We start from the raw sequence: 14,510 nt of genomic DNA on the forward strand, positions 1-14,510 counted from the left end.
AAAATCCTCACCACTGGACCAATAAACAACATTCTTATCAGTGGAGAAAAGATTGATGTTGTCAAGGACTTCGTTCTTCTTGGGTCAACTATCAACACTCATGGAAGCAGCAGTTAAGAAATCAAATGATGTATTGCATTAGGCAAATCTGCTGCACAAGATCTTTTTAAAGTGTTGAAGAACAAAGATGTCAGCTTAAGTACTAAGGTGTGCCTGACCCAAGCCATGGTATTTTCAATAACCTCATATCCATGTGAAAGCTGGACAGTGAAAAAGGAAGACCATAGATGAATTGATGCTTTTGAGTAATGGTGTTGGAGGAGACTATTGAAAGTGCTATGGGGAGCCAAAAGAACCAATAGATCCATTTTGGAAGAAGTACAGCCAGAGTGCTCCTTGAAGGCTAAGATGGCCAGACTTCGTCTCTCATATTTTGGACATATTGTCAGGAGCGACCTTGTTGCTGGAGAAGGATATCATGTTTGGTAAGGTAGAGGGTCAGAGAAAAAGAGGAAGACCCCCCAATGAGATGGATTGGCCAAGTGGCAGCATTGATGGACTCAAGCATGGCAACAGTAGTAGTGAGGTTGGCCCAGGACCAGGCAGTGTTTCGTTCTGCTGTGCATAAGGTCGCTATGGGTCGGTATCGATTCTTTGGCATCTAACAACAACAACAACAAGGTCTTGATGACTCCAATTCAAACAACTTGCTTGAAAATAAAAAACCAACCAGTCCACAGAAAGACTATTTTTTGCCCATTTCTCTATACTTATGTAGTCAAGGACAGGAATAAAGAGAAATACTGCATGCATAGAATGTTGTTAATTGTGATTTACTCAAATAAAATATATTTTGACTTGAGAAGAAGCTCTGACTTGAGTTTCCCATATTGTACCTGCCCTCTGTTAATATGACTAATAGAAAGTCATTAAGTTGATGCTTAGAATGTTTTTCTGACATTCATTTTTATTTTATCTGACATTAGAAATGATTTTAATATGTAACAATTACTCTTTCTGGTTGCCATTTTCTGACTCAAATAGTTCTTTTTTATGAGATGCTGCTTTAAATCATTAAATCTTCTGAGGAGAAAATTCTGACTGTTAAAAACATTATTTCATCTAGGAATAATTTCTTGGAAAACCCACAGGAGAGGAATTATCAAGGTTTATTTTGAAAGATGTGTCCCTTTTTCATGCTTGCTAGCATTACATTTGAAAAACTGCTTTGCTGAAGGATAGTCTCTGTTAATTCATCTGGAGTTTTCATTTCTGCTGTTAGGTTTAGAAAAACAAAGGTGCCCTTAGATGTTAAGTGTCTGAGCTGGCAAAATTATCGCTGTCAAGTAGCACATTGTTCTGATAGCATAGAAACCCTCAGAATATGATACGAAAAGCACAGCTCCTTGGAAAAGGACAGCATCTTGTTTTGTGTGAGCACTCCCACCCCTCGCCCCCACCCCCTCTACCCTGCACCCTGCCATGATGCCTAATCCTCTGCCTTCTGCTCCATGGGTAGTCAGCATAGGTTGATGATGATAACACATCCCTTAGAAACCATTGCAGCAAGCTGTATTTAATGTGCTTAATCATTTTAGATGAACCAAATCATCTTTCTTCTTAATCACTTTAGAGGCTGTTCCCTGAGTACCATCCAGTTAGCTGATATTTCTTCTGAGTGCCCAGAACTGAGCTTTTAAGAAATATATTTAGCTGTAGCTTGCTGAGATTATAACTCATCAATGGATTTGATGCTCTCGGCGGGTCAGTGGGGGTCCAAGCATTAGAGTGTGTGTCCTTAAATCATGATGGGAATAGCTGGCTGTTGCTGCTGACTGCTACCATAAAAGTAAACTATTAGATATTATTCTTTCCCAGGTCATTTGTTCACCCCTCCAGACTTCAAATTCCCAAAAGGAAGTATGGCAACAGCTGGGGCAGATGTTTTGTTAGGTCACTTCATTGACCATTTTGTAGAGGGAAGGTTTTCTTTCCACCCAAAATATCCTTTTATTTCCTTAGCCCTGGGACTAGCTAAATATTCCTCTCAGCTTTGGTAGGGCTCTACTTCATGCAATGCATCTAGATAGACATAGGGATGTGTGAGCTATAGTCAATATACTCAAGCAGGTAGTCCAAGTTGGTAGGGTCATTTCCCCTTGGGAAATAGATAGTGAGTAACAAAAGCCTGTAAGGTGAGTTGAGTCCAGGCCTGGAAGAGAAATGCAAAAGGATCTTCTTCACCCTTTGTGTGTGTGTGTGTTTGTACACTACTGATTGTACTCTATTGTACTCTGCTTATCTGCATCCTGAGCTGAGCGTATACAGAGATGAGTTTAGCACTCCTAATATGTACCCTGAAGGCTTTGTTTGGTGCAAACCACTAAATACTTGGCTACTAAATAAAAGGTTCATGGTTTGAATCCAACTAGAGTCACCTCAAAAGAAATACCTGGTGAACTTTCCTAGCCCCCTTTTAACACCATTAGGTAATTGGGACCTATTTTCAAGCAGAACAAAGGGACAGATTCTACCTGGCTTAAAACTCAGGAATGGTGTGCATGAGGGTTATACCCTTTCACCATACTTATTCAGTCTGTATGCTGAGCAAATAAGTCAAGAAACTAGACCATATGGAGAAATACATGGCTACAGCATTGGAGGAAGGCTCATTAACAACCTGTGATACACAGATGGCACAACCTTGCTTGCTGAATACAAAGATTTTAAGCACTTACTGATGAAGATCAAAGAATACAGCCTTTATGTTGGGTTACACATCAACATAAAGAAAGTAAATAACTTCAGGATAAACAGAGAAGAGGTAGAGGTTGTCAAGGATCCACAATCAATGCTCCTGGAAATAGCAGTCAAGAAATCAAAAGACATGTTACAATGCATTGGGAAAATCTGCTGCAAAAGACCTGTTTAATGTATTAAAAGGCAAAGATGTCACCCAAGCACTAAGGTGCACCTGATGCAAGCCATGGTGTTTTTAGTCACCTCTTAAGCATATGAAAGCTGAACAATACAAGGAAGACCAAAGAATAATTGATTTCTTTGAATTATGGTATTGGTGAAAAATATTGAACCATGGACTGTGAGAAGAACAAACAAATCTGTTTAGAAGAAATGCAGGCAGTATGCTCCTTAGAAATGAGGATGTTGAGACTTGGTCTCATGTACTTTGTATATGTCATCAGGAGGGACCAGTCAATGGAGAAGGACATCATGCTTGGTAAAGTAGAGGGTAAGAAAAAAAAAGAGGAAGACTCTCAGTGTGCTGGATTAACTACAACAATGTACTTAAACAGCAACAATTGTGAGGCTAGAGGAGGTCTGGGCAGTGTTTCATTCTGTTGTGCATAAGATTGCTGTGAGTCAGAACCAACAAGATGGCACATAATAATAATGTGGCAGTTTCCCTGAGGTCCCTGTTTATTATTTGATAAGTGATTACTTTTTTTTTTTTTTTTTTCAGGTAAGTCTCATTCTTTATTTGCACAATTAATTAATACATTCAATCTGATCTTCCAAAAACAAAAGGATAATCTTTACCAAATGATAAGTGATTACTTTTGTCTCCTTTTTAAAACTATTCTGTCTTTAATGAGACTGTTATTATGTATTCAGACTTTTCTCCATAGGATTTTTACTGAGTCAAAACTAACTCATATTCCCAAGAAAATTTCCTGAGTACTGTATCTCTCTTTGGGCCCATCATAATTCTGTTTCCCAGTTAATGGGCTCTAATAATTCCAATTAGCCTATGTTGTTGTTAAATGCTGTTGAGAGGGTTCTGAGTCGTAGCAATCCTGAATGGAATATTTTAGGAACAACTGGTGGTTTTGAGCCTTTTGGTTAGCAGTTCAGTGCTCATTCCACAGTGCCACACCAGGATTAAATTAGGGTAAATTATCTCCTACCACTGTTTTCATTCAGAGTACTTAATGATACAGTTGACATCTCAGTAAAACACTTTAAAATTATGGTGGTTATCTATCTATATCTGATCATCAGAAAGAATCATTAGAGCTTAGGGTTTGGGAATGAAGGAGTCAACTATGGGTCTATTTTTCGTATCAGAGCAAAGAGAAAATGTGTGCAAAGAGGCAGAGACCCAGTGATGGCTTCTGTGGACAGATTGCTGGAAATACTTATCTGGACATGTGTCTGCAAAAATGAACATAAAAATATTTATGGGTATACGGACCTTTTCTTTAAAATTTTGTGGAGGTGGTTTTGGTTTTTCTAATCAGAGGGATACTTACACAGTAGAATTGGTTTGACTTTGACTTGTTAAATTTAATCAAGGTAGTGACCTGTGAGAAATAGTTTAGTTGTTAACCCTGATCAGGACATCACTCCCTATAAATGATAAGACTCAGTCTGTAGGGAGTGAAGTACTATTAGATCTAAGCTTAAGTCAGCAAACACGTAAGTCTTACAGTACTAGAGATAAGATAGAATAATAATGGTTTCAGGAAATAAAACCCATAATCTGAATTTTTCATTTTACCCTAAAATGTATACATCACTTTCAACAAACCCAAAATGTGAATTGGCAAATTGATGAGTTTTTGGTTTTGCTTCCTTTTTCCTTTTTATGTCCTTATCTTACCTCAGTAGAAGGTTTTTGTTATGTGCTGTGGAGTCGGTTCGACCCATAGCGATCTTGTACAGGGTTTCCGAGGCTGTAAATCTTCATGGGAGCAGAACACCTCATCTTTCTCCCATGGACCAGCTGGTAATTTCGAACTGCGGACCTTGCGGTTTGCAGCCCGATTCGTAACCACTAAGCTACCAGAGCTCCTTAGTAGAAGGTTAGCAACGAAAAATGGACTGTCCCAAACAAACAAAAACAATGGGAGAAGAAAGGGAAGCAAAAGGTTCCGTTAACACCCACAAACGTGAACAACAAAAATATCAAGAGAAATAATTTTAAAAGATCCAATAAAAAATAGAGTAGGACTTTATTATTAAACAACATTCATGTCTATCTCCAACTAATATATATGTGTGTATATATACACACATAGAATAAATATTTATGAGAGGGGCTTCAAAAAAGTTCATGGAGAAATGAAATTAAAAGATAATGGAGGAGGCGGGCAGGCTCGGCATCTCTCGGTGGAGGCCTCCGTGCAGGGCGAGCGCATACGGACCCTGCACGGGCCGCGGAGCCGCTCGAACACCGGCCTAGACCCAGGATCGGAACCACAAGATGGCTGCCCAGGACCCTGGGGGCATTAGCCCTCTCCAGCAAAAGGTGGCTTCCGGGGCTGGAGCTGTGATCACCTCCCTCTTCATGGCACCCCTGGACGTGGTGAAGGTGCGCTTGCAAGTCCCAGGGCCACCCCTCAGTGGCCTGCGAAATGATGGCTCCTTCTAGACTTTGGTGTGTCTCCTACAACAAATTGCCCGCCTCTCTCCAACCCACAGGGAAGTTCCTCCTGTACTGCAGTGGGGTCCTGGAGCCCCTTTACCTGTGCCCAAACAGTGCCCGTTGTGCCACCTGGTTTCAGGATCCTACCCGCTTCACTGGCACCATGGATGCCTTTGTGAAGATTGTGCGGCATGAGGGCACCAGGACCCTGTGGAGCGGCCTCCCGGCCACCCTGATGATGACCGTACCAACCACTGCCATCTACTTCACCGCCTATGACCAACTCAAGATTCTCCTGTGTGGCCAAGCCTTGACTTCTGACCTCTATGCACCAATGGTGGCTGGCCCCCTGGCCCGCTTGGGCACTGTGACTGTCGTCAGCTTCCTGGAACTGGTACGGACAAAGCTGCAGGCTCAGCATGTGTCCTACCGGGAGCTGGGCATCTCTGTGCAGACCACGGTGGCTCAGTGAGGCTGGCGTTCCCTGTGGCTGGGCTGGGGGCCCACTGCCCTTCGGGATGTTCCCTTCTCAGCCCTCTATTGGTTCAACTATGAGCTGATAAAGAACTGGCTCAGTGGACCCAGACCAAAGGACCAAACCGCCGTGGGCATCAGCTTTGTGGCTGGTGGCATCTCAGGGACGGTGGCGACCATCCTGACTCTGCCTTTTGACTCAGCGCCAGGTTGCGCTGGGAGCAATGGAGGCTATGAGAGTGAGACCCCCCCACGTGTCGACTCCACCTGGCTGCCTCTGAGGAGGATCCTGGCCGAATCGGGCACTAGGGGGCTCTTTGCTGACTTCCGCCCGAGGATCATCAAGGCTGCCCCCTCCTGTGCCATCATGATCAGCACCTATGAGTTCTGCAAAAGCTTCTTCCAGAACCTCAACCAGGAACAACTAACTATGGGGCCCTCGAAAGGGGCCAGGTGCTGAGGACCCCCATCTCTTCCAGGGATGGGGTGCAGGGCCAGAGGAGACTGAGCCAAGTGCCTTTTTCTCAGCGAGGAGCGGGAGCAGGGCCCTGCATCCCTTCCCTCCTCAGGACCCTCAGGACCTAGGATGTGGTTCCTCCTGCTGCTCCCACCCCAGACTCAGCATTCTCACTCCCCCCACACCCTCGTTTCCGTGTATGTTTGCTGTAACTGGGTCTGCCTCCAGGAGTCAAAACCCCTCCGTCCATTAATTCCTGATGTCTAAAGATGATGAACTTAAAAAAAAAAAAAAAAAAGATAATGGAACTTTCCCACGAGTTTTTTGAAGCCACCTCATATACATACAAATGTGTGTGTATTATATATTTTGTTTGTTTGTTTTCTAGAAAGAAAAAAAAGGTTTGTTGAAGCTGCTTTCTGGAGCCTCCACCAAACGTAAGCCCCGAGTATCCCCTCCAGCATCACCTACCCTAGAAGTGGAGCTGGGTGCCTCTGGCGAGTTACCCCTGCAGGGAGCGATGGGCCCTGAGCTGCCGTTAGGGGGCAGCCACAGCCGAGTTGGCTCCTGCCCCACAGACGGAGATGGCCCAGTGACAGCAGCTGCAGCCCTAGCCCAGGACATTCTTCATCGGAAGACAAGCTCCCTCGACTCCACCGTTCCCATTGCACCCCCTCCTCGTCAGCCATGTTCTTCCCTGGGTCCTGTCATGAATGAGTCTCGGCCTGTTGTTTGTGAAAGGTAAGCCCACAGTTGTTTCAGAAGAAAAGTTAAGAAATGAGCAAACTTTATGCTAGAATGTCTACTCTATTGTTTAAGATATTTTCCCGTATCCTTGTTTTATGTTTGTTTTTATTGTTTTATTTGTAATAACAGTCAAGTACTGACTTTCTTTTACCACATGCTACTGCATACTCTGGAGTCCTGGTATGGCGCTGTGGGCTAATGTGTCAGATTGCAAAGTCATTTGAATCACAAGGTTGGTGGTTCAAGTGCACCAGCTGCTCCTTGGAAACCCTATACAGGGTTGCTATGTGTCAGATTCGACTCGACAAACTTAACAACAACAACACAGCATATTCTAAGGACCTCTAGCTCTGATAATGTAGTGGTTATGAGTCGGGCTGCTAACCTCAAGGTCAGCATTCAAAACTACTAGCCATTCCACAGGAGAAAGATGGAGCTTTCTGTTCCTGTAAAGATTTACAGCCTCAGAAACACTATGCAGGGTTGCCGTGGGTCAGAACCAACTCCACAGCACATCACCACCACGGCATATTCTATTCTCCACTCCTCAGCCTGCCATGTTTATTGGTTGGGTTCTGTCCCCAGCTTCCCTTTCTTTTAGTTTCTCCAAACAGCCATTCCAATTGTTTCCAAATAAAACTTCTCTCTCAGTGGAAACTTGTTCACTTCTACTTTCTTCTTATATCCAGTTCATCACCAGCAATGCCATATTTTTCACATATAACATACCCATGTAAATAACTAGCAAATGCCTATAATGCCCACAGGTAGCATAGGAATCTAACAAACAAGGAGGTTGTGAAGTTTGTAAGAAGCTGTGTTTGAGTAAAAATAAAGTAGTTCCCATGTCCTGTCCTTTGCTTTTCTTTAATTAAAGGTTCCCATCAGTACCGTGAATTGTGAAGCAACTGGAGAAATTTGCCAGGAGGATTCTATTTTTATTATTTCTGATCCAGAAAAGTGTGGCTCAGTTTTTAGAAACCTGGATCTCTCCTCCTGATCCAGTGACTTGCTTTGGTTACACTCAGAACAGTGAGCTCTATTTAGTGACTCTGGCCTTAAATAATGATTGCAAATGGGAACAGTTCTCTTTGATAAAGCCACTGGTATTCTAGGAGTATGTTAGGGAAGAAAATATATTAAATAAGACAATTATCTACTATGATTACAGAAACTAAAAATGAAATCATGTTCTTTGTTGCCTAGAAAAACATTAGGAATTACACTAAAAATAGTAGACTGGTTTCATATCATGCATAAATATATGAACATGTATTTTAAGTGCCATCTATTTTTATTTTTTCTGTAAGCTTCATTCTTTCTCTACTCGCATTTCAGAAACAAAGCAGATTTCTAATGTGTGACAGTGTCACTTTGAGCATAGCATTTTCTGTGTGGCTTATTTGAAATCTTACTACAAGATGTCTTACTTCAAAATGAATTTGATTCCTCTTATTCTGTATTTGAGATGGCGCCATAATGAAACTTTGTCACCACCAAAATCTGAGGCCTTCATTTATATCGTTTATTTTGGTACTGTCCTTACCCCAAAAGTAAGGAAAATACATGAGAATGAACTTCAAACAATGTGTGTACGTTAAGTATGATCCGTTGATTGGGATTCCTGGTGGCATGGTGTTTAAAGCACTGACTTCACTGTTCATTAAAGGTTTGTGGTTAGAACCCACCAGCTGCTTCTTGAGAGAAAGATGTGGCCCTGTGATTCTAAGGCCTGAAAAAGTCACTGAGACAGAACCAACTCAATGGTAATGGGTTTGTTTGTTTTCTAGTTCACTACATTTTCTATTGTGAAGCAGAAAACAACTTTCAGTATCTCTGATCCTTAGAAAACCAGTGAAACCTTGTCCTAAAAATATGCTCCTTCCCTACAATCATTTTATTTGCCCTGTCCTCTACTATTTTCTTTCATAGTAAAGCTTTGGAATTTTGTCCTGAATTCACTTCATCTTTTTTTCTGAGAGCCCTTCTTTTCCAGCATTATCCGTCTGCTTTCCAGGGATAGCGCCTTCTGTCCTTGGAGTTGTTTACTTTCTTTTGGTCACTCAGGCTGTCTCTCCCTAGCATTGATCTGCAGTTTTTCCTTCATGCCTGGAGGGTAGCTCTCCTCTTTCCCTGTCATTTGTGGTATTTGTGAGACTGTTTTGAATGATGGTTCACTTTGCCCAGACGCTCCCTAGGCAGGGCCCGGGCACTGCTGCCTCCCCCATTATACATTCCTTTTCAGTTGCCAGATGTCCTTATTCTCTGTGGCTTCTGCATTCCATCCCCTTCCTCTTCAAGGAACTCATTTCCAACAGTAAGCTCCTGCTGTTCTGTGCATCTGAGAAGGAGAAATCACTAATGCAGACAGGTGATGGTGTTTCAGGGAGTCAGGGATGCCTATCACATAAGGAACACGGATAATTTAACGATAGCACAGATGGGCACGGGCACACTGGAACTCTCTGGCAGGTTTTTTATATTACAATTTCCATTTTTACAAGTGGGAAAGGGGGCTTTGGAGAAAGCTTCTGCCCATGTTTTTATTTTCACAATCCATATGCTCAATGGAATATTAAATATTATAGCTAGCCTGCCCAACCAACTTTGCACAAGCCTTTTTTGCCTTCTTGCAGTGGTATTTATTTAACTTGGATGCTTAGATTGGCCTCACTATAATAACAACAGGGGAAATGTGTGAAAATAAATATTGTAGAAAAACATTTTATTATCCACTGGGAAGTGACATTTTTTGATTAATAGAAAGTTACCAAGCTAATCATTTAGGGATTACCAGTTTAAATATTTCACGAATTTCTGCACAATGAAAAATATTTAGTCTTAAAAATGAAGAAAAGATGAACTCATAACAGTATGATTCAGAAAGCCTTTCAGTATCTTACGCTTTTCTTGATCCACGATGTGAACACCAACAACACTTGGCCTGGCAAAGTGCAGGAGCTTGAGGTTCCTTTGGTAGAATTTTTATTAATAGGAGGCCATAGACATCATTTTCTGTGTGTAATATTGGGACCAGCTGAGATGGGGTTCATCTACAGATTATAAAGAGAACAAGCATGACATTTTCTCTCAAACCATGACTCTGTCCCATAAATCTCAAGTGAAAGAATGTGACTGACGCAGCCAGCATTGTCAGTGGAAAGAAGCATTCACATGATATATAAAGACTTAAGCAGTCTCATAATAAGGAAGGATGAACCTTGAAGTGTGCTGACAGGTCTTGGTGTCAGCTGAGAGAATTCTCTGCGGAGCAAAAGGATTCTTTTGTGTGTGCTAGAGAGACTGGAGAAAACAAGCAAGAAACCATGCTATAGCCTGAAGGCAGAAAATGTATAATTGATGACAGGAGAAATAATAGAATAAATATTTTAGGCTCTATTTTAGAGGGATTGAGAACAAATTATTAGGAAATTGCTGAGAGAAGAGTGGAAATAAAATATTTCATAGAAGATGACAAATAAAAGAAAGGATGTGTGGCAGGGTTTTTTGTTGGTTTCTTTTTTCCCCATGTCCTCTTAAAAAATTATTCAGATAGAGGGTGTACAGGGACACGCAGCAAGCCATCTCTCTTTCAGAGTATAGTTTTAAATTTAATAATTAAACTGATAACCACATACCTGTAAACCCATCTGGTAATTGGAAAAGAACCTCTGATCCCTGATCATGGATTAAGCTTGGAAACATACAAATTGGATAGAGATAGATTTACACAAAGGCAGTCAAGCTTAACCAGCATGATTAATTTCTTTGAGTCAGTGACAATGAACCCACTGGGTGAAGCAGTGGACATAATTTACTTGGACTTCAAGCAAGCTACAAAGCCGGGTAGTACAGTTTTGCCAGTGAAATACTTAATTGGATATTAGATTGCTGTGGCAACTGGCAGAAAGCAATAAATGCTTACCCATCCTGAGTGGGAGTCCTGGTGTGGTGCTGTGGGATAGGTATTGGTGGTTCAGATCCATCACCCGCTCCTTAAAAGCACTATACACAGTCACTGTGAGTGGGAACCAACTCAAAGATACTTAATCAACAACATCCAGACTGGGGTGATGGGCAGAGTGCCTCCTGGGGACACAGAAAGTCCAATATGGAGTATACCAGAGGAGATTAGAAAGAAAATTCTGGGGAGAGCACCAAAGAGGCCAAAACATAAAGAAAAGAGAATTCATGCTAAGAAAAGATTGCAACTTCCTGTTCAAGAAAAAGCTAGAAAACTTTAGTCCAAAATAGGAAGACTAACATTGGCTATATAGTAAGAGTCTGTTTCTTGGGCACCTCAAGGTCTAATTGAACATCAAGGTTGGTGGTTCACACTCACCAGCCACTCCTTGGGAACCTATACACTGTTGATATGAGTCGGAACCGACTCGATGCCACTTAACAGCAACAAACAACATCTCCAGGACTCCCTGAATGATGCAAATAGTTGCCACGAATGGTTGGTTGCTAACAAGAAGTTGGAGGTTTGAGTCCATGAAGAGGTAATTCAGAAGTGACAATCGACTTCCAAAACAGCAGCTATTGCAATCCCTGTGTAGCACAATTCTACTCTGACACACATGGTGTCACCATGGGTTGGAGTCCAACAACTGGTTGGTTACTGGTTTGTTGTTGCTGTTACTGTGCCGTCATGTCAGTTTCAACTCACAGTGACCCTGTGTAATAACAGAATGAAACACTGCCCAGCCCCAATCCATCCTCACAACTGTGCTTACACGTGAGCCCATTATTTTTACCACTGGGTCAATCAGCCTTGTTGGGGGATCTTCCCTCTTTTTCGGTGATCTTCCATTTTTGCTACGCATGATGTCCTTCACCAGGGGCTGGTTCCTCCTGATAACATGTCTGAGGTATTAGAGACGAAAACTCACTATCCTGGCTTTTTAGGAACATTCAGACTGTACTTTTTCCAAGACAGATTTGTTTGTTCTTCTGGCAGTCCATGGTACTTGTAATATTCTTCTTCAACACCATAACTCAAATGCATCAATTCTTCTATCTCTTCCTTATTGATTGTCCCAACTTTCACATGCATATGAACCTAATGAAACTTCCATGGCCTGCTTTATATGTACCTTAGTCCTCACACTGACATATTTGTTCTTGAACACTTAAAAGGGGTCTTTTGCATCAGATTTGCCTAGTGTAATATTTCCTTTGAAATATTGCACTAGGAAAATATTATACTACAGCTGCTACTTCCTTGAAGCAAAATGTGGATCTAAGCAAAATGAGGTCTTTGACCACTTCAGTCTTTTCTCCGTTTATCATGATGATATTTATTGGTGCAGTTGTAAGGATTTTTGTTTTCTTTACATTGAGGTGCAATCCATAGTGAAGACTGTAGTCTTTGATCTTCATCAGTATTTTAAGTCTCTTAGCTTCCAGCTAGCAAGGTTGTATCATCTGCATATTGAAGGTTGTTACTGAGTCTTCTTCCAATCTTGCTGCCATGTTATTATGCTTCATGTTGTTGAGCTTTTTGGACTCTTTGCCCAGCGTACAGATTGAATAAGTATGGTGAAAGGATATAATCCTCGCACACACCTTTCTTGATTTTAAACCATTCAGTATCCCCTTGTTTTGTTCTAACATCAACTTCTTGGTATGTGTAAAGGTTTCCTCATTAACACAATTAAGTGTTCTGGACTATCCATTCTTTGAAATGCTATACATAGTTTGTCGTGATTGAAGCAATCAAAAGAACGCCTTTGCATAGTTAATAAAGCATAAGTAAGCATCTTTTGATACTCTCTGCTTTCAACTAAAATCCATCCTCATTCCACAGCCTCCTCTGAGTCTGGCTTGAATTTGTGGCAGTTATCTATCAATGTACTGTTGCAATCATTTTTAAATTATCTTCAGAAAAATTGTACTTGCCTATGATATGATATTGATAATATTGTTCAGTGATTTACACATTCCATTTGGTCACCTTTCTTTGGAATGGGCTACTGGTTAACTATCACGAGAAACCAAATTAAGGTCACACAGTCTCCAAGAGGCAGAGAGACCCATATAAACCACACTGCCTCCGGAGCATATGTATTCAGAGGGCCCAGGAAGCGCTTTCCAACAACCAAATTAATAGATTTAAAGATAATTTTTATATACAATTAGGCTTTTTCTATTTGTTGTTTAAGGAGCCCTGGTGGCACTGTGGCTTAGTTGTTGGGCCCATGGTTCAAACCCACCAACTATTCCCATAAAGTTTTATAGTCTTAGAAACCCTATATAGGCTTGCTATGAGTCAGAATCTATTCAATGGCAGTGGAGATTTTTTGGTTATATGCCATTTGCCATGCTTATTAAGCACTGACCTGTGTACTGTGTTGTTGCTATTAAGTGCCATTAATTGGTTCTGACTCATAGTAACCCTGCGTAGGGTTTCCGAGGAGCAGCTGATCTGTTTGAATCACCGACCTTGCAGTTAACAGTCACGTATTTAGCCTACAGCGCCACACCAGAACGCAATCACATGACTATGCTAAACTAACTACTGAGTACAGTGAGGCATGTAAGTGAATTTGCATCTCACCCCTCAAGCAGCTTATGATCCTTTAGTCAAGCATGAAATTATTTCCAGCTGTGGGGTTAGAAGAAGCTTGCACAGAGGAACAGTGGGGCCGGGCTTTGACAGATTAATAGGGTTTAGATAGGCCTTGGAATTCTGGTGCTGTGCTGGGGGTTAATTCACTAGGTTTGAACCAGAGGGTCAGCAATTCAAGCTCACCAGCTGCTCCTCTGAAACCCTATACAGGGTCACTATGAGTCGGAACCGACTCGGCGGCACTTAATAACAACAACAAAGCATATCTGTTGTTGTTAAGTGCCGTCAAGTTGGTTCCAACTCATAGTGACCCTACAAAGGATTTCTGATGCTGTAGATCTTTGCTGAAGCAGAAACCCTCATCTTTCTCCAGTGGTGTGGCTGGTGGGTTCGAAGTTCATTGCTTATCCTACAGAGCCACTACACTTCCTAGGCATCATGAGTTCTAAGTGGAAGAAATCCCATGAACAGAATTATGAATTGAAGAAAGTAGAGTCTATATTTGGGGAACATGTTCAGTTTTAAGAGTTCATGTTCAGTTTAGTACATTCATGAAAATACTGGTAGAGTTGGCTATAAATGGTGATTAAAGCCAGATCATTGAGGACTTTGGATTCAAGGTGAAAGATGAACTTTACTCACAGGCATTGGAAAGTCATTAATGACTGTTAGAAATGGAGCTGCCACATAAGAATATGAAAATGTCAGTTCTATGTAGAATGAGCTGAGTAAAGGATGAGATTTGAAGGAGGCTGAGAAGATAGGTTATTTGGCCAAAGGAAAGAGTATGAGATTGTCAGCCAGCATGGTGGCAATGACAATGAAGAGGAGTAAGTGGGACATAGATTGTAAAGGTTATTCAGCAGGTCTCA

The 14,510-nt window shown here is 41.6% G+C and overlaps 1 protein-coding gene across 1 annotated transcript in view; it reads left to right on the plus strand.

Annotated features, from left to right (window-relative positions):
• The window catches only part of SH3RF1 (SH3 domain containing ring finger 1), a 280,420-nt gene that overhangs the window by 258,461 nt on the left and 7,449 nt on the right, over positions 1-14,510 (plus strand). Inside the window, exon 11 of the mRNA XM_006864534.1 lies at positions 6,706-7,058. Within this exon, the coding sequence (XP_006864596.1) occupies positions 6,706-7,058 (353 nt within the window). The remainder of the gene's footprint in view (positions 1-6,705; positions 7,059-14,510) is intronic.

This window comes from Chrysochloris asiatica, unplaced genomic scaffold (genome assembly GCF_000296735.1).
Source record: "Chrysochloris asiatica unplaced genomic scaffold, ChrAsi1.0 scaffold00066, whole genome shotgun sequence".
NCBI lineage: Eukaryota > Metazoa > Chordata > Mammalia > Afrosoricida > Chrysochloridae > Chrysochloris > Chrysochloris asiatica.